This window comes from Ascidia mentula, chromosome 3 (genome assembly GCF_947561715.1).
Source record: "Ascidia mentula chromosome 3, kaAscMent1.1, whole genome shotgun sequence".
Classification (NCBI taxonomy): domain Eukaryota; kingdom Metazoa; phylum Chordata; class Ascidiacea; order Phlebobranchia; family Ascidiidae; genus Ascidia; species Ascidia mentula.
The window spans coordinates 3,102,502-3,122,878 of record NC_138568.1 but is presented as its reverse complement, the minus strand read 5'-3'; the positions used below and the strand labels follow the sequence as shown (position 1 = coordinate 3,122,878).

Genomic DNA, 20,377 nt, shown 5'->3' with positions numbered 1-20,377 from the left:
TACGTTTCTAAAGATTCAACACACCCAAACAAAACGGCTGGTGCAAATGTTTCCTTTTCTTCTGGCTTTGTTACGCCTTGTTGACAAAATGCGATTACCTTGTTTTGCGTAGAGTACAAAGAAACAAAAATAGCATTGAGAAAAGTGTTTATCGTTGCATACTGTGAAATTACCGATACAAAAACAAACTCATGACAAAAATAAACTTAAATAAAAACCCATTGGTACGGATTAATTGTCTGTAGTGAACCGGAGTAAAGCTTGTTGTCCCCATAGCGACAAATTGAACGCACTTCTGTGCACAGTTAGTTTACAAAGCAGTTTGTTTGAATATCTAACCTTCTGTAAGTGCTGCTAATTATAATTTACAAAGGTAGGCCTACTGCAAAACGTGTGTCCCACAAAACAATGAATTTTGTGTCTTTTGTGGAGGAAATAGCAATTATTCCCAAATTAGTTTTGGTGTGAAATTGATACTGCATCAGTACCTTGATTTTTTGTGTTATCAGAAATACAATTCAAAACATAGAAGCTTTTTGAGTAATATCATCATGGAAAGTGACGATGTTAAAAACAGTGATCAGAATAAGTCTGTATCTCCAAAGCCTAAAAGAGACCTGGTTGCTGCTACTCATATCTTGAAAAAACATGCATTAAGGCGGTACAGAGAAAAACATGCTACAGATGCTGATGATATTGATGGTGCTGAGATAGATTCTAAGCACACTCCGGTAAATGAGCATGACACTCTATCACTTGTTTCTGAAAGTGGAGCTCCGAGCTTTATAGATGATTTGCAAACAGAAAAATCCATTGCAATAAATCCGAAAGGTGCAGACCTTCAAACCAATACTTCGATTTCTGATGGAGAAAGTGGGAAGTTGTCATCTGATAAAATAATAAATGAAAATTTGTCACCTGTGATTGGCAGCGAAAACTCTGTAGTATCGGATGAGAGTGAGAAAGTGCCTGTTTTGTCTGAGAATTCAGAGCAATTTTTACATGAGCAAATACCTGCAAACATAGCACCACCACATGATACTGAGGTAAAGGTTATTGTGTCACAGTTTAGTGAGAATACAATCAACGACCAAGGTTTGGAACAAGATGGTCAAAAAACAGATAATGAACAAACTGAACCAAGTAACCACCAACCAACCTCTGTTTTTGAAAGCCAAGAATCTCTTACTTCCAATGTAGATGATGAAAAACAGACATCTGATGATTTGGAACAAGGCCAATCGCATGACATACCGGAAAAAAATCTTTTTGAAATACATTCCACTGCACACGATTTTGATTTTTATGATACTTCCCCAATTGGAAGTATGTCATACAAGGATACAGATCCAAGTCAGTCCAAACAGGAGGGTACAGGTTTTAATTTACAGATTGTGGATGATGTAAGTGACAATATACCCATTGACACATTGGATCAACCAGTTCTACCCCATCCAAACGGTATACCTAAAATACAAATGCATGGCAATGTTTTGTACCATGGCACATTCAATTTATCATCATCGGCTGTGTCTTACCTTCATGAAGGGTCGTCGTTGTATGTATTAAAATTGTTTGCACCTGTTTGCCTGTGCACTGCATGACTTTATCAAACTGTGTTTTCAGTATGTTCACTCTTCTCGGTTGCAAATGGCTGAGTTTCATCCAAATCAGGTTATTTTGCATGTTGCAATTGTTTATTGTCATCCGTGTAAATATATTTTTTGGCTTACTGTGCAATGCATGTTGCTTTCAACTTTTCACTTTCCATTACTGTACACAGAAGCAGTATTGTATATTTCATGCCAATTTAATTTAAGGTAAAACTACATAAAATGTTGCATGAAAGCTAAACTGTGTTGCTGCTTGTTACTGTTATTTTCATTTTTTAAATCATACAAAAGTTGTTTTAACCTATAAGTGAAACATAAACTGCCATTTTTTTAAACGCTGTTCTTTTTATTTCATTTAATATCAAAATGTTTTGCTTGTGAGTTTGTCAAGTATTTTATCCGATCTATATGCATAGGCCACAAATCATACATGTACTATTCCTTACATTCAACAGATATTAAAAGTGACATTGTCATTGAAAAAGTCACTGAACAAGAAGAAGAGAGAGGTATGGCATCGGAAGAAGCAGATGCAGATCTCAAAAAAGGTAAGGAAGATAGCGATGTAACTGACAATAAGATCGGCGAATCAGATGCAACTGATCCTGGTGGTGAGGATCAACAGAAAACAAGTGAAGAAGACGAGAAGCAAGTTGAAGAGGAAAAGGAGAAATCGGATGTGGAAAAAGATGCCGATAAAAGCAAGGAAGATAAAGATGAAACTGGGACAAACAATGAGACCACTGAAGTAAAAAATGATGAGGACACTGAAACAAAAGAGGGTCAGGATGCGGAAGTAAAACAGGAAGAGGTTGTCGAAGTTAAAAGTGAAGATGATGCTGAAGCAAAAGAGGGTCAGGATGCTGATGTAAAACAGGAAAAGATTGTCGAAGATCAAAGTGAAGAGAATGCTGAAGCAAAAAAAGATGATGACAGTGAAGAAAAAAATGATCAAGATGCTGAAATAAAAGCTACTGAGGATCAAGTACATGCAGAAAAAGATGAACCAGGTGAAGATGAGGTTAAACCTGAAGTCTTGGAAAGCGATGACAAACAAGGTGAAGTGCCTGCACCATCAGAAGATGTGCAAGCCAAAGAAGAGTCTGGTGCAGCACCTCAGGTGGAGGATGGGACTGTTCAACAAGATGATGAAGGTCCAACCCCTGCTGCTGACATAACAACAGATGATGTTAAAGCTGATAAAGATGCTCAACCCGAGGCATCTGAAACTACAGAGCCACAGCCTGCAGAAGAAACAGAAAATGTTGTGAATGCAGAAAGTGAAGAGGTTTCAACCACTGATAAAGTTGCCGATGGCGATGATGTACAAGTGGATACCAGTCCACCTGATGAGCAAAAACGAGCTGAGTCATCTCCTCCAGGAGTGGAAACACAGGAAGCAGAAGATATTGATGCTGCTGAGGCCGAGAGCAAAGATCCAGATGCAAAAGAAAGTACAGACAACGTTCCCAGTGGGGAAGTAGCTGAAGAAGGCGAGGAGAAAGGAGAAGAAGATGAAGAAGCTGCAGAAGAGGAAGATGTAATAAAACCTCCAATAGTTGAAGGGGCACAAAAACCAGAGGAAGCACCAGAGGAAGAAAAAGTTGAAAGTGAAGAGGGTAATTGTGTAGAGGATGCTGACTCCCTGTCATGTCTGGTAGATTTCATTGCTGCTTCATGACTAGCATATTTTTGCATGATTGCTAATATTTCCATCCTTAATCTAACAAACCTGCCTGAAAACTTGTGTGAACTTATACTTTTCAGTGTTAGTAGTGTTTTTGTAGTTGGTAGAAATGTTCTAACATAGCTGGTATGTTAAACTTTTTAAAATATGCATTTTGATTGTTTTTTCGATTTGCTGTTCATTGTGCAATGCAAAAAAAGACTTTTATTTGTATTGTGTATAATAGCTGCTTTGATGAAGTGCTTGACTATTTTCATTGTATTGGTGATATGTTGTCCAATTTTGGATTGTTTTGTTCAGGTTTTATTATTTAATGGAAAAATGCATGTTAATAATGTTTTTTTAGAGTGTGAAACATTTTGTATTGTTCTGAAATTCCATTAACAGTTTTTGTTATGAAACATTTAATCTGCATGTGTCACAATTACTAAACAAACAATTTTTCAATAAAGAAAACTTTTCTATAAAAAAAACAAGAACAAACCATAGAATCATATACATCTGTAGGTTTAGTTTAAGTAATGTGCTTGTAGTTCATTGCCAAACAGCATGAAATTTGTCATTTTAGCCTTGAGTCCTTTTCCCTCCATCTTTGTATGTGTCCTATGTCTTTCTTTTCTCGGTTTCATTCCATATCATGGTATTTATGAAAAATTGTAACATGATGTGAAGCATGTTTAAATAGAGGATTTGTTTTAACAGAGATCGAGGAAGGACCACCAAAAGATTTTTTCTATGATCTAGAGGTATGTAATTTTTTAACCAAAAATTGACTGTGCATGTATGTTACCCCTGCAAATGTAAATAAAGGACTTTAACCTATGACCTCATAACCATTTTGTCACCAATGCAAATGGTATTTAACAGTTAATAGCATGAGTTCTACAGACATTGTTTGTCGTGTAAACTTTGATGCAGGAATACCAGTCTACATCCAGAGTTAGTACAGACTCAGGAATTCCAGCAAATCTTCTGCAATTTTACCACTCTTTTGGATATGATTGTTGCAAAAGAGCAAACTTGCATCTACTAAGAGGACCAACCATTGTGTTTGCTGCTGGAAATTTGGTATGACTTGGTCAATCGCAATAACTTTGTGACATTGCTTTAGGCATATTTTAAGGAAAGTAGACAAACTACTGAGTGTCTAAAATTACAAATGTTTATCGAGCCACCCCGTACATGCACAAAGTTTATTACCACACTAAATTTTTATGTTTTACATAAACTGTTAATTAGATTTGCCAAATCCTTCTGCTTGATTAGTTTGTATCTTATACTTCAATTAGTTCCATTTTACATGATTGTGTTATCATTTGTTAAGGTCCACATACTGAACTTGGCAACAGGGGAACATCGCTTTTTGAGAAGTAGCAGTGGAGGAGGAATAGGAGCCATCACAGTGAGTCATCACCACTAAAAATACAACTTTCTCCAATACAAAACCCTGAAACGAATGCTTCACACAATAACTTTTCCGTAGGTGCACCCATCAGGAAATTTTTTTGTTGTGGCCGAGAAAGGAGTCAAGCCCCATATTCTCATCTACGAGTTTCCATCATTAAAGTTATACAGAATTCTCAGAGGTTTGTGCATATGCTGAAAAACCCTATTTTTCGATCAAAGGTTATAAACAAAAGGCAACAGGTGGAATTTTTTGGGTAGTTACTTGTTTTAAAAATTTCCTTTCTGCATTATATGTGGGTCTACTTAGATTGCTTATTAAACAACCTTTTTGTAATTTTTAATAATTTAATTTTATGGTTTTAAACTATCCTAGATGGCACAGAGGAGGCGTTTTCTTTTGTGGATTTCAGTCCGAAGGGAGATCTTCTCGCATCTGTTGGTTCCAAACCTGACTACATGCTAACAGTGTGGGCATGGGAGAAGGAAAAGATCATGTTAAGATCCAAGGTGCAGTGAACAACACTGTGTGATACGATTGTCAGCACTGATGACTACAAAACACAATATCTTTGAATAGATACAAATTGCTTGGGTTTGTTTTCACTCTTGTAAAGTATTTTTTATTTTTTAGGCATTCTCACAAGAGATTTACCGGGTGACATTTTCACCAGAGCAGGAAGGACAATTGACTTCATGTGGAACAACACATATCCGGTAGATGACTGCTTAAAACGAAATGCATTAAAATTTGTGTCAACGAAATGGTTTTTGTGAATCTTTTAAATGTTTTGTAAATCTAAGAGAACATTTATTAAACTATGTACCAAACTTCCTTGTGAATAAGATATAAAAATGCTCCTTGTGATTTTTATTGTTGCCTGCTTATATCAGATTTTTGTGGCAAGCAGAAAAAAACAGATTATTTTCTTGTGAAACAACCGTATTCTGAAGGATAGAAATTGTAAAACAGGTTTTGGAAGATGGCTTTCACTTTTACCGGCCTCAAACTCAAGGGAGAATTGGGAAGATTTGGAAAAACATCATTGTCCGACATCGATGGATATATTCAGCTTCCCGATGGCAAAGTCTTGTCAGGTTGTGACTGGGGAAATATGCTTCTTTGGGATGGAGGTCTTATTAAGGTAATAAATGACTTATTGTTCCTATAATTTATGATAATAAATTTGTGTTTATAAGAGATGAGTATTGTGTATTACATTCTAGAGCCATAAAACACTGTTTGCATTAAAAGGTTTCTTTTAGAAATGATTTCTTTTTTAGGATAAACCCGCCACTTTGGTTATTTTGATCATTGTTTTCTTTGAACTGCACTCACACACATCCATCTGTTTTTACCAGATTTGTGTTTAAATTTTTTTACAAACATGATTTTATTACTATGAATCCCAGGTTGAAATATGTCGCAAGAACCTAAAACCCTGTCACCACGGTTCTGTTCAACAACTTGTGATAGATGAAGGTGAACTTATTACCATCGGCCTCGATGGATATGTCAGAGTAAGAGCCTTGTACTAAATGATAAATTGCATCAATTACAGCAGGAAATTGGTGATGTTTTGCCTTCAATAGGTTTGGGAGATGGAGGCAATAGATTCCGCTGATACGACTGATGAATCCGATCATTTTGAAATCGAACCAATGAATGAACTGAAAGTTGGAAATGATGTGCAGCTTACTTGTATGGTCAAGGTGGGTTTGTATTATATTTGTCCCTAATTGATGCAAAAAAAAACGTTCTAAAAAATAACTGAACAGTGTTTGAATTAAATGAAGGTTGTGTTTTATTCTTGTAACAAAGATTTTTTTTTGAAATGCAAAGATATACATTAACTCTGATCCATCTTTACACTGCAGGCACAACCTGAAGACGATCCGTCAATGGAAGAAGGTGCATCAATCTGGTTTGCTCAGGACTCAAATGGTGGAATTTGGAAACTTGATCTCTCATTTTCTCACACGGTAATTCCCCTACATGTTTTAGCTTTACACAGTTTAATTTGTACTTGCCACCATTTCCTTTCATTAGATTTACCAACATTTCTTTAGACTTGCATTAATACCTAATAGAAAAATACTTTAAGGAAACCAGATTTGGTTTTCATTTTAGATTTCCAGTGTCTCCTGCGTTGTTGTAATAATCCTTACGATTTGAAAGCCCATATTTTCTGTCATTAATCGCTTCAACAACTAGTAGTTTTTTTATTTAATTATTTTTTTATTATCGCAATAAGAACACTGAGAGGTGTATTTGCCATCAACAAACCAAATAATTCTTTCATGAGAATGTATTGAAACAAGAAACGGCAAAAAATTTTTTTTTAACACAATCTCTGCACTTTACACGGCATAGACGAAGCCACCAGAAAAATTGTACTCCTTCACTGCTGGGGACATCACCGGCCTTGCGCCCTCCCCATCCAGCCACTTGATGGCAGCAACGGGCGACGCGTACGTGAGGGTTTACGATTACCTGACCAAGGATCTTCTCTGTCAGTTTCATTCACCCCAAGTACAGAGCAAGGGAACGTCAATTCTCTGGCCGAATAAAGTGGTAACGTTTTGTATTGTTTTGCTTTACGTAGTGAAATTGGTGTATTTCTGGATTGCTGGCATTGCGGTTGTAACTTCATAAAATAACATGCGTGATCAGTTAAAAAGTCGAATTTCCATTGAGATCTTAAATACGCAACAATTGTTTACGTGTATGTCAATCTGACTTGCTCAACCAACGAATTGTACTCTTGATGTTATTTTATGGCATTTTTTATGCATTTCCTCACTTTGGTCACGTTCCTCTGGTGTTTAGGTTGATCCCAAAGGAACGACGGTGATCGTCGGATTCTCTGATGGGATTATGAGACTTCTCAACCTTCGCAATGTGGATGACACGAACGAACTGGCTTTAGTCCAGGTATAAAAACTGCATTTTCCGTTGTTAGTCATACATACACTTCCCACCACATATTTTATCAGTATTTGTTGTTTATTGTTTTGATTTTATTAACTGGGCACAGAGATCTTATTATTTTCCCATAAGAAAGTAAATGAATGATTTTAACGAAGGGTAAGATCGCATCGTAATCGTAATGGTGTTTCCGACAAGTTTTGCATGGTTTATTTCTTTTTTGATTGTCAAAGGTGTGGACAAAGTTATCGCTTATTGACATTTTTAAGATGCTCTAGAGTAGTGTCGTCACCAGTTCCACAATCACATCATATTCGGAATGGCGTTTTCGACCCAAGATTTGCATTGTTTATTTCTCCCTTTGCGCAATCCCTGCTACTCAAAATGTTCAGGCTCTGAAACCTCACTCCGATGCAATCACCGCGATGTCCTTTGATAACACGGGCGAAATACTTGCCACTGGTAGCAAAGACAAGACCATTTTCTTCTTTGCTGTCGGCCATGGATCGTACGAACCCATAGGATTCGTTGATATTCCTGGAGAAGTGACCGGTATACAGTGGGCTCCCGGAGGATTTGTGAGTACAATACTAACTTTCGTCGTTTAGAGTGGGATTCAATTTCAATGTTGTTGATGCGAGGTAGTCTTAAACAATTAAAACAACCTTAGAAACCAACGTTGCATCAATGTTCTATGGAGCTTGAATTTAGCTAAATTTTATGAAAAAATACAATTATAAATTTGCTTGTTTTATGTATTTGGTTATATTCTTTGTGATTTCCTGTGCCCTATGCTGCAGTCAACAGCACTGATAATACCTCACAATTGCATTGCTCTGTTTTGCAAAAACGTTAAAGCTTGGATTTGCGCAAACATTTGAACGTTACAATTACATTGTCGTTATCAGATAATGTTTTGTCGAAAACTTAATAACAAGTACTTGTTGGATTTAACAGCCGGACAACACGCTGTTGGTAAGCTGCAGCAACGGCAAAGTGGTGGAAGTGACAGCGCCAAGCCTAAGCTCAGTCGATACAACTCACACCTACAAGCTCTCTGACGTGCCGATGAGGTAAAGATCGAAAGGTTGAGGGTTCGATTCCCACCCCATGTAGATAACCCGTTTTTTGTTCAGGCTTTACACCTTCCAGAGCATCAAATCTCGCTTGCGGCGCGATGAGGAGCGAGAGAGGAAGGAGATAGCGAAGGCAAAAAGAAGAAAGGAAAGAGAAAGGGAGCTGAAAAGGAGGCGTGACAGGGGTATGTCTTATCATTATTACTCCATTTAATTGATTCTGTGTTTATGTAGTGATTTTTTCTTGGAATTGACACACTTAACCAGTTACACCAGACATGGGTCAATTCCGGCCCGCGGGCCGAATGTGAACCGTTAGGATCTGGCCCGCTTGAAGTTGATTCAACTAGTGGCGCTTTAGAACGGTTTTCATACACAAGTTAATGCAATTTAGAGCACGTTTTTTTTGCTTTTCGGTTTCAAGTTTTGAATGTTAATTATTGTAAATAAGTTGATTTATATATTGTAGTGTAAACACATATGTTCACTTTGCACTCGCACGGGCCATTGACCAGCCTGTCAAATTCGCGACAACTTCCGCCTCGCGACTCGAAAAGTTTGCCGACTCCCGAAGAAAACTCCAATCTAACTGATCTTACAGGAGAGGAGATCAGCGACGAAGATGCCGCCACCTTTCTGGAGGAAGATCCGGAGGCGGAAGACGAGGAAGAAGAAGAACCGCTCTTTTTCCCCGCGGAACCGAGTCCGATCCTCAAGGCGTTCTACGTGACTCCTGGAAGGTTCATCGTCTCCATTGGCGAATATGATGCGGGATATTTGTATGAATGCGTCTTTCCTGAGTCGCCTGCTCTCAATGCTGAAGGAGAGGCAACCGAACCAGTCAGAGCTGTTCCAGTCAAAGGTGTGGACAGTGTTGTAACTTTTTTATGGTGCTGTAAAGCCTGACATGTTATACTGTATCTTGCTTCGAAACGCAAGACTTTGATAAAATGCTGCACTAGCACGACACCCCCAGTTCCACAATGCACATAGCTTGTTGGACAGCACTTAATCGTACGTGCTGTATTTAGTCGTTTTCCTGCTATCTTGCATCTGAATAATTTTACCAAGTCTTCAACAACCGATTCCAAATCACTGAATTTTTGACGCAACTTTTTCGCTTTTCATGAAATATTCGCATTATTTTTTATTATTTACACTGAAAGCATACAGTGTATACAAAGCTGGCTGTAGGCGGTACAATCTGCTGCGAATTGCCAACAAAATTCAATTAGAGTGTTATTAACTTGTACTTTGTATATGAATTTCCACAAACTTAATGCGAACAATCGTACAGAATCCAACGACTTTCCGATCACAACAATCAGATTTTCTGAAGATCGTCACAAGCTATTTGTGGGTTTCCAGAACGGGCTGATTCGAGTCTACCCACTCGAAGATGACCCCGAGAAGCCGTTTGACCTTGACATGTTGTCCTCACATTGGAACCTAAACATGCACGACAACCAACACGGTAGGTGGCGCCAATCACCACACAGATCAGTATTTTTTCATTTGATTATTGGCAAGCGCCGACCCATATACCAAAAAGAAAACCTGATCGGGATTCGTGCCCAGGATATCCTGGATTCAAATCCCGGTGTGGTCAAAAATATTCCAACGAAAGATAATTTAAAAGCTCCGACGTTGCGTTGAATTAATTTGTTTGGCAATTATTATATTCTTGAAGCGAAAGCATGCAATCGTCTTACCACTACCATTAAGCACTATATGCGCAAGTTGATGCCAGAAGACCTTACTGCAGCATTCGTATTGGTCTTAATCGTGATTGGTTACCCTATAGGTCACGTGACCGCCATTGAGGAGAGCCACGACGGATGTCACGTGTTTAGCAGTGGCGGTGACGGAAACTTGTTCGGGTTTTATTCCCTGGCACACGAGGAGATAGTGAAGAGCATGCAAGGACAGAGGGCTAAACTGCCTTCGCCTCACGTAAGACGAATAAAACGTTTAATTGTGTCCGTGTTTTTTGAAAAGGAAAACAACTAACACTCTTCCCGCTTGGTTGGCTCACAGTGATTTTGACTTTCAAATTTCAGATCTTGTTCTGGCTGTCTTTGTATAAGTTGCGAGAAAGTGTTTCTGTTGCAAAACATTTTGAAAGAGTAACTTTACGAGCTTTGATGGTAGCTTTTCCGCCATTAATTGCTCAGAAAGCGACTCTTGCAACTTCAAATGCTTATGTCCGCACCACAATACCCTTTCTTGAAAGATAATTAGATTTCAGAGTGTTACCCTGCGATCTGCAAACTCGTTTAATTTTTTTATTTCGCTACAGAAACGATCTGCGGACGAACGGTTAATCGACGATATCGACGATCCCAACGCTTACAGTATAGAGGACGCCAAACTGAAGGCTGAACACGATAAAATGATGCGGGAAGCAGAAGCAAAGAAATTGATGGAGAGGAAGAAGATTAATAAACTTCGGAAGACTTTCTTGCAGTTGCTGCAGAGGAACAGTGAGCTGCCGAGTCACGTGCAGCTGAAACGAGAGGTGAACTTGGTGTTTGTTGTTGAAAAAGTTTTTTGGGAACGCAAAATCCAAGTAAACCATGTTGCCAAAAACGATAAAGTACATCATTGCGTTTCGGCTAAATTCAGATTTGGGAGGTTAAACCGCTCGGTAAAAATTAAACACTGCACGCGTACTATCGACACAAATAATCTTATTGCGTTGGCTTTACGTGACGTATGAAGTAAAAGTCACACCAGTACATAATCAAACTGTCTTAATGAAATTAAAATATGCCAACGGGAGTGGCTTATAAAGCTTCTAAAGTACACCCCAATGTAACGTGGCCAAATCACACCTTTATTGGTCTGTATTGTTTCGATCAATTGCCCGAAATACCAAGGGTTGTGAGTTCGAATCCCAGGCATTATTAGTCCGCCTTCATCCCGGTGTAACTATAAGGAATTTACTTTTTCGTCTTTTCGTGCTGACAGGAATTCGAACTCGACCCTTCCATCCGCATGAAGATGGTAAAACAAACACATGAGAGGATTGAACGCGTGAAGTTGGAAATGCAGTGGGATAAGGAAAAACTCGCGCTTGCTCATAGAAAGATAGAGGTAAGATGCACAACTGTACGTGGTTTTTATATCAACACCTTTTCTTTTCATACATTGTGAAGTGTGCAGATTTACCACATATGGATGAATATTTTGCTTATTTAGTTGTACAGTTTTACAATTTTCAATATGGCTCTCCTTGTGAAACGAATAGATACATAGGTTGTTAGTTATTTGGTCACAGTGTAACTTTGAGCATAGCAGCATATTCAACAACTTTGTATGTTCAACATCTGTGTTGCTGGTCTGTGATGATGTGATTTGTAACTGAGTCAAACTTAACTCGTAGAATCGTTTCCGTTCCCAACTCGAATGCGACCGAATCGTCGTCCACTCGTTCAACTCGAGTCACACGGTCGCCTCTTATCGAGTAGCAAAGTTGCCCGACGAGTACTACTCGCTCAAACAAACGGTGGAGCAACGAGTTCGTGCTGCGAGTCTTGCATCGGAAGGAGGGCTTGGCACGATAGATGGGATCGGGGCTTCTTTGCCCTCGGAACGAGGCAACGGTTCGTCAAATTTAGAACGTCAACTGTTCGGTTTTAAGGATTTTCTTGAAGTATTTTTTAGTGTTTTTTTGCCAGCAAAGCAAATACTTTCAAGCGGGATTGGTCCTTGGGGAAAAATGGAAACTGAGCTTGTTCTTTTATGTTCTTTAAATGATGAAACTTAACATCTTTTTGCTGGGAATTTACCTGGAGGTTACGTTTGTTACGTCACAGAGACGGATGACGCTGCGGACGACGCCTCGTTTCTCAACGATGCGAAGCGCAAAGCTAAGCAGACAATCTTGCACGGAAGGCAAGCTGAAAAGGTGGCGAAGGCGATTAAGAAGGCGGAAGAAGCAAAACACAAGCACGAAAAACGACAAAACGAGGTATTTGTCCGAAAAACAAGTTCGTAACTCTTGAGAAGTGGTGTGTGTAAACTGGTTATTTTTGTTTAAATGTTGTTTGTATAACATGTGCAAGTTTGTCTGCAGCTCACATAATTCGTACTGTAGACTCCATCTTGCTTATACATGTATAAAATCCTATGATAATTACGTACGGGCTTCGTGGCTTTTTCCATTGTTAATGGTCCATAGCAGACACCACATATTAACCAGACTCGGTAACCGCGCATGTTCTACTTCAAACTCCTTATACGCAGTGGCAGGAACTTTACAAAAGCAAACCCGACAAGAAGTACGAAGACCCTGCGGACGTCTCGGCCATCAAGGAGGCTCAAGCCAACATGGGCGACTTCAAACTCAAAACGTCATCAGATTACGTCGTTCCAGAACATTTACGGATGGACACAGAGAAAAAGAGATATCAAATTCTAATTCTGCAAGGACTGGTGAGCGATATTTCCCTGTGACGTCGCGTATTATGACGTCACTTCGATGACGTAGCGTTGTTTCGGTTCAAGGGAAATTTCTAGTTTAGACTAAACAGCAGTGTATGACGTAATTGTCTGACAAACATAAGCAAAATTCTACTTGACGTCACGGCGAAGTGCTCTTTATAAAACACGTACAAATTAAAAAGCTTTTATTTCGTCATAATAACATGTGACGTCATTGCAGATTCATCGCGCGAAATCGGACTTCAACGAAAAGTTGGTTCACCTCCGGGACACCAAACTGGATCTAATCACGGAGATGAAAAATTACTCCCAGGAGCTAAAGGCGATCCAGTCGAAGATGAGCAAGGAGGAAAAAGTCCGACTTCTATCCATTCCCAATCCTCATCCCGATGAAGAACCGCACAAGTAAGTTAATATCATTTCTATCTAATGGTTTTGTTGACAGTCGTAAAGGCAGAGAAAATATAAAAAATGTGGAATCTGTCTCCTTTAGAGTCTCAGGAATCAACAGTCATAAAGGTTTAGTTGTTTAAATGCTCACAACTGCCTGCTCTTTTACTGCAAATTTCTCTAAAATTAATTGAATTTAACTCCTTTTTATAAGTTATTAACTTTGGCTCTCTAAATGTTTGTGTTAAAAAAGGGCGACTGTATTAAATCAAACATTCGTTTCACAGCTCCATCCATAACATGATTTAATCCAACACGTTTTCTTCTATCTAAACATTTCCTGACTATAGACAGGGTTAACAAATATTTTGGACATTGTTTCCAATTCTAATTTTCGATTTCTTCTGACGTTCAGAAAGTACGAGTTCACGCGTCAGACGCTGCTCAAGTTCGAAGAGGAAGAAAAAGAGCGGGAAATCGCTGAAGCGAAGAAGAAGAGAAAGGGAGACGGAGGATTGTTCGGTGGATTCGGTGATGAGGTGAATTTCAGGAAACATGAATGTTATGTACTGTGATCTGGAAACCTTTGATTAAGTATATTCTCCACAAATATAAACTCACAAAAACTGGAATTTGGCTTGTTTTGGGTGTAAGTTATGTTTTAAATGACAAATGATCTACTTTAGCATACACATATATATTCCACCGCTTTTTTTCTAGTACTACATTACCCCCTTAAAAACAACATTAATTTCGATCGCCAATAATAAGTCTTACGGCCCGATATACATTGATATAACTCATTTCCTTGTTTGACTGGTGATCGCAAACAGTTTACCTAATATATATTTGCAAAGGCTCCTCCGGAAGCTCCACAAATCAAAGATCTCAAACATTCGAGTCGAAAGAGCGCCAGCAGCGTTTCAAGCAGTGTCAGAAGTCGCGTTACAAAGGTTGGCGGAAAAGCTATTCAAAAACTTTCTATCTCTTCCATAAATTATACATTGAAATGAATTGAAATGGAATTTTGCCGTAGTGGTGGTGCTGGTGTTGAATATTTCAAAACTTTGTAGTTTCAAATCACAAAAAGTTGCCTTTACTTGAGTGAAAAACATTTGTTTAATGCAAGATTTTGGTACTGTATTACGTCATGCATTTGTACAATTCCAGGAAATGCTGCGCTCCGAGTCATCTGGTCCCACTGCTCTGGAACAACAAATAGCACAGATCGAGAAGATCCGTTTCAGACACCAACGAGACCGCTTGTTGCGCACGATCAAAGAGAAGATGACGCTATTTGACGCTGAACTGCGATTATTACGTCACAATAAAATTAACCTCGACGTCGATTTGAAGATGGCCGACCTGAGGTAACACTTTAGACAAGTTTCATTAATCACGTTAAGTATGACGCAACAATGACGCCTTTGTGATACTCAGACACGTGACCCTTCTGGAAGAGTTGCTTCTGTTAAAGGAATACGAAAAAAGGGAGACAACTTTGTCGGGACGAGTGGTGGGAAAGCGAACCGAACTCGCCGAGATTAACGGAAAGGTGATTCCCCCAAGAGGCAACCGCTTAGAAATTGTGACTTCCGGGCAAAAATTTTTTTTCGTCACGAAATGTGATAGGGAAAATTATTGTGATGAATTTATGTGATTATTGTTGGATTAAAGCAGCTAATCCCGAGCCACATCTACATTTGAAAAAACATTGCCTATGTAATGAAACGTAAATACACATGTTGGTAAACCAAGCATAAAATCAACGATTTGCCTGATTGCAAACCAAAATTAGGAGTTCCATATCAACATTGTTTGTTGCACATTGAATGACTCCCTTATTCCGATATTTATCCACAATTTGGTTAAGATGGGGTTTGTTGCGCAACAATTCATCACAAAACAGAGAATATTCCCCAACACATTTCATTTCGACCTTTTTTTCTCCGCTTGAAGGCGGCAGAGATGCAGGTTCGCCTAGAGGGCAAAAAGCGCGACATCGAGCGGTTGGCGGACAGAGAGAAAGCTCTGTACGCCTCGTTTACGTCATCACTGGGTGACAACAACAAGTTCGCCGATTTTCTCAACAAAGTCTTCAAGAAGAAAATAAAGCGAGCCAAGAAGAAAGTTGTGCAAGGTGGCTGATTAAGTAGAACTGTAATATTCCTAGGGCTCCGAAAGGAGTAACAGGCGATCACACCAGCATAAGATCTTTATTTAAGAAATATTAATTTCGCCTAATGGCATCGTCGGTTTCTGTCTGAAAACAGAATAACAATAAGGCTGATTCTTGCAGTCACATTTCTGACGTTTTTTCTATCAAGTAAAACTGTTGTTTTTTGTATGTTAAAAGCCAGTCGGTGTTCCCAAAATTTGTGGGCCATGGCTCAGTAATGGGCCAAGAGGACATTTTTAATGGGCCACAGGACGATGCAAACAGATTGTTCTATTATGTGAATAATAAGCTTCACTTACGTTTTCAAGTATTTTTAAGGTTACTGAGTCGCAAAAAGTTAACAAAAATACCTTTTTCTTGCGTTATGTTTTGATTGCAATCAAAACCAGTCGCTTGCAAACATCCAGCCTTTAAATTTTTCCCTGAAATTCTGCAGCACTGGGTGGGCCATAAGCAGTTTAACAAAATATGGTTGCCGTTCGGATTAACGTTTGGGAACCAGTATGGACATATTTAATGCAATAACGTTCGGTTAATACAAGTCGCAATCGCAGAAAAAATATTTTAACTGTAAGACGTACTAAAATTCGATTTAGTCCAATGATCAGTGATAATATACGCTATTGATGTCAACAAACATATTATGACATCACAGAAGGCGATGAAGAAGATAGTGACGTGTCTTCATCTGACGAATCTGATTGGTCGAGCGAAGAGGAAGACGATGATTCGGTCGAGGGGGGGTTTGATGACTCGGTTTGTCCTCCCGGATGTGAACAGGTAAATTTGTTGTTCGTAAAATACCGTAAAAAGTTCGAAAGATTTGTTCTCACAACAAAGCTGATAACTAATACCGCGTAACCACATCCATTATTTTTAAACAGTCAGTCTGTCAACAACAGTGCGCCAGCAATTACTAAAAGTTGTAGACCTGAGACTGATACGGCGTATTGTAAAAAACATATTCGATGTGAATACCACAAAACGTTTGCTTTTTACCATTTTAGGGTATTTTGCTTGATTTTTTACAATGTACCTTGATTTGAGCGCTCGAAAACCCCTAAACGTTGCTTTATCTAATGTCTGGATTGTCGCATGGGATTGTTTGATTAAAAATTAGGTTTCTTTGCGATTTAATTTTTGCTTTTTAAAGGTTCAGTTACAATAAAAGTCATTCGGAAACTCCGCTTGTTTTCTTAGCAACTCTTCGACTCGACTCTTGTACTCCGGGAACGGAGGTTGGACTTGGAGGAGGCGCTCGTGGAAGAAAAAAAGTTGGCGGAGTCCCTGAAGAAAGATGTGGACGCTTTGGGAAAGAAGGCGAAAGTAATGGAGTCCCAACTGAAGAACGCTCTTGATGATCTGGAGGCGTTCCAGGTATAAATCAGTATTCTTTCGCAGCCGTTTCAAATTATAAAAATATTTTGATTTTAACGTACGGCACGGTTTTTAACTTGGTTTAAAACTGTTGTCTGTAGTTCAATTCCATTCCGCTTAGTAATGAAATGTAAATTTTAGGACAAAATTTGGATATAGAAAGTAACACAATTCCCTCTTTTCCTCATATTTGCCACAAAACGTGCAACTCATTGACAAGATTCGAACACAACCTTTAAGTACAACTAAACAACTGCACGCAGGTTGAGAAACAAGGAAAACTCAACGAATTGGACGTGGTCGTACCGCTGCGTTTCCACCAGGTGGAGCACGTAAGCAACGCCACCATCCCTCCGGATCTCTCCTCCTGCCTCGTATTCGCAAACTCCTCCCTCACCGGATTGCAGAGGAGGATCAAGGAACTGCAACAGGAGAAAGGCGAGCAAAGAAAGTTTTACAAGTAGGTATTGGTTCCCCAGTCCATTACATTGAAAGCTGATCAGTAGAGGGAGTTTTCAAAATTACAACTCCGAAACATTGCCGTTTATTGGATGCTTTTGGGAGTGGTTGATAGGGATTGATATGCAAAAATAGTATACACAGATGATATAACGCGATTATCACCTCACTGCAAAGCAAAGGCTGTGTATTTGTTTTTTCAAAACTTAGCTTTGCGCTTGCACCTGACACCGGTTCTTTCCTGTACCCTTATCTTTTTCGCGCAACTGTCCAAGGTGCGAACAAAATGAATTGAAACCACGTTCGAAGTAAATTTTTTTAATATTTTTATCGATCCTGTTGTGGTTGTAATAATACAGCAACATGCCTTCACTAATAACGACAAGTCAACTCGCTTTATCTTCGCCATTTTTACTGCTTCTTGTCTCTTTTCACTGTTTAAATGTTACAGGGAAGCGAGACAACAGCACGTTCATCTGATCAAGAGCGGGCGAATGATGGAGGAAAGAATTCGACAACTTGAAGAAAAATGCGAACACGCCATGATGCTGAAGGTAAATTTCCATGCGCAATTCCTAAAAAATAGGGTGAACTTTGTGCTTTAATGACACGCGCGTTCAATCAACACTATGACCTTGAAAACTGCAGTTCGGGCGCGTCGTTGACCTTGACAGGCTGGATTCGGTAACTGTCAACAAAAATGTCGAAGAGTTGAAGGAACAAGTTCGATTGAATGAAGTGAAAAACGCAAGATATCTCCTGAAGCTGCATGTAAGAGCCTGCAAAAATTGTTAAATGCTAAATGCGTTCATTGTAGACAAGAAAATAAGGGCCCCGATTACAAAAATATACGGCCTAGAGCTGGAAGAATGTGGGGCTGTATTTCACTGAAAAAGACGCATCAAGAAAAGATCTTGGCCGTATTTGTCCAAATCGGTGCCAAATGTGTCTCGGATCAATTATAAATATTCTTCGATCTAAATTTTTGTTTGTGACGTCACTTTAAACGTTGTATCACGTGCTCATTTTCCCAGCAACACATCGACGACCTCCGGGACCGAATCACGAACTTGACCCGTGACAACACGCAGAGGCTGGAAAGGCTGAATGTCCTCGTGAACGACAACACCGGCTTGGAGGAAGAACTCGACCACCGGCAAAGGACAATGGTATAAGAACGATTGAATGCGTGTTTGTGGAGCTGTGCGTTTTCGGGACTCCAAAGAGTGCGTTATGTTTGCTGTTATCCCTAACAAGATTTACGTTTAAACTTATAAATGGTCTAAACACTATCAGTAAAGTTTTTAAGCAATGTTTTCTGTTATGCGTGACTTGACTGCACTGTCAGCTTTAGCTTTTGCTTGACCACGGTGTTTTCACCTTGGTTGGTTTCTGGCGGGATATACCTAGTTTGGGTGGCTTTATACTATTTGGCTGACAAGATCGTTGTAAGTCACACCATAGTCGCGCTAATTAGACATATTCATGGATCGAAACAGTGGCTCTGTTTGCAGCTTAATTTTATCAGCGTTTGTCTTTGCAGGAATTGGAAGAAAGAGGGAAGAAAAAATCCGAAATAAGGGAACAACATCGTCTCGTACAACTTGTCCAACTACAAGCACAGGAAATACAGGTAGGTCACATGCGAGGGATTTTACATGAAAATGAGATTATACGAAGCAGACACTGGCAAATTTAACGCATAAATAACGACCTGACAATAAAATTATGTTGCTCTTGCAAAAATATAAACGGCGCGGGTGACTTTTACGACCAATATGTATATTTATGACGTCATTAACTATTAGCATTCGGCCGAATATTGGCTGCAGGTCTTCGGATTCGGTCGAATCCATTATCTTTTCTGTTGTGGCACATCCCTATAGTATGTATCATATTTTATTGGTATCTTATTGGATATGTCTTTATCGTAGGCTTTGAAGGAAGAAATTGGCCTTCTTTCCAGAAAGGGGGGACACATTTTGCCGCCGGCTCAACCTCCCTTGGGCCAGGACCCGGATGTAATGTAACATAATTACCACAAATAACCACAATAAACCACTGTAACCACAATCGTTTCTCGTTCGAAGTCATTTGTAAATTTTTTTGTCCCTAATAAAAATAATATATTTCAATAAAGCTTCTTATTTGCTTTCATGTGTTTCGATTGATTTTAACGTCACAAATAAAGGCCTTTGAGAATTTAAAAACAAAAAAAAACTTTTTTGACCCAAGACACGACATCACTTCAATTTTATTCTATGGCCGACAGGTGCAGTTTTATAATAATGTCTCTGGAGGTAAACTGCTTACCACAGATCGGGGCAATTGAAACAAAGATTCGTCAATATTAATGTATGTTATTTTCATCTGACCGTTTGTTGCATTTGAACATAGGTCAATCTTACCTGTAACATTGACGGTAATGTCCACTGCAATTTTACCATATACTTTGAGCACCACACGGTTATCACGACCACGTCCAATCTTGGAATGGCGTTACGCAAGATAAAGCTTTCAGGTGTTGCGGGAAAGCACCAGGCAAAATTGAAAATCCGAAAAAAAAACCTGCATGCAAACTGATATGCACGAATCAATTGCCGACAGTGATTTAATTCATTGTAAAAGTCCCAGCGAAAATGTTGCCGAAGCAACCTCTACCTTGACTACCGATAAACAACAAAAGAAGCGATCAATTCACAAATCCCCAGACATTCCTTTCCATTTCCAATCGCAAGTGATGCATAATTGAGATGCATGTTACTTTCCATTGCGCATACCAGTTTGTAGGGACTGCAGATGCCGTGTAGGGCATTA

At 39.1% G+C, this 20,377-nt stretch overlaps 1 protein-coding gene across 2 annotated transcripts; it reads left to right on the top strand.

Annotated features, from left to right (window-relative positions):
* The first annotated feature begins 513 nt into the window (after positions 1–513).
* Positions 514–19,748, top strand: LOC145893964 (cilia- and flagella-associated protein 44-like). 2 transcript variants are annotated; one of them, XM_082982382.1, is made up of 39 exons: positions 514–1,461; positions 2,069–3,232; positions 4,003–4,046; positions 4,219–4,368; positions 4,625–4,702; positions 4,784–4,886; positions 5,081–5,214; positions 5,339–5,421; positions 5,678–5,849; positions 6,118–6,225; positions 6,298–6,417; positions 6,583–6,687; positions 7,079–7,279; positions 7,535–7,639; positions 8,026–8,211; positions 8,591–8,706; positions 8,770–8,894; positions 9,311–9,571; positions 10,007–10,183; positions 10,514–10,662; positions 11,009–11,227; positions 11,680–11,805; positions 12,095–12,314; positions 12,528–12,682; positions 12,958–13,146; positions 13,376–13,560; positions 13,961–14,084; positions 14,403–14,498; positions 14,716–14,915; positions 14,986–15,100; positions 15,505–15,685; positions 16,380–16,504; positions 16,925–17,101; positions 17,365–17,561; positions 18,012–18,114; positions 18,209–18,331; positions 18,595–18,729; positions 19,104–19,193; positions 19,495–19,748. In XM_082982382.1, the coding sequence occupies exons 1-39, from the start codon at positions 552–554 to the stop codon at positions 19,588–19,590; spliced, it is 7,347 nt and encodes a 2,448-aa protein (XP_082838508.1). In that variant the 5' UTR covers positions 514–551; the 3' UTR covers positions 19,591–19,748. The 2 variants fall into 2 exon arrangements, with proteins under 2 accessions (XP_082838508.1, XP_082838509.1); XM_082982383.1 differs by lacking the exon at positions 514–1,461 and adding an exon at positions 1,584–1,674.
* The last annotated feature ends 629 nt before the right edge of the window (positions 19,749–20,377 follow it).

What these genes read in the sequence shown, in the direction of transcription:
- LOC145893964 (XM_082982382.1), top strand. Translation starts at nt 552, where the DNA reads ATGGAAAGTGACGATGTTAAAAACAGTGATCAGAATAAGTCTGTATCT. An exon ending in TTCTAATTCTGCAAGGACTG is followed by an intron (nt 13,147 to 13,375) that starts GTGAGCGATATT and finishes ACGTCATTGCAG; the next exon opens with ATTCATCGCGCGAAATCGGA. An exon ending in GAGCAAAGAAAGTTTTACAA is followed by an intron (nt 17,562 to 18,011) that starts GTAGGTATTGGT and finishes TAAATGTTACAG; the next exon opens with GGAAGCGAGACAACAGCACG.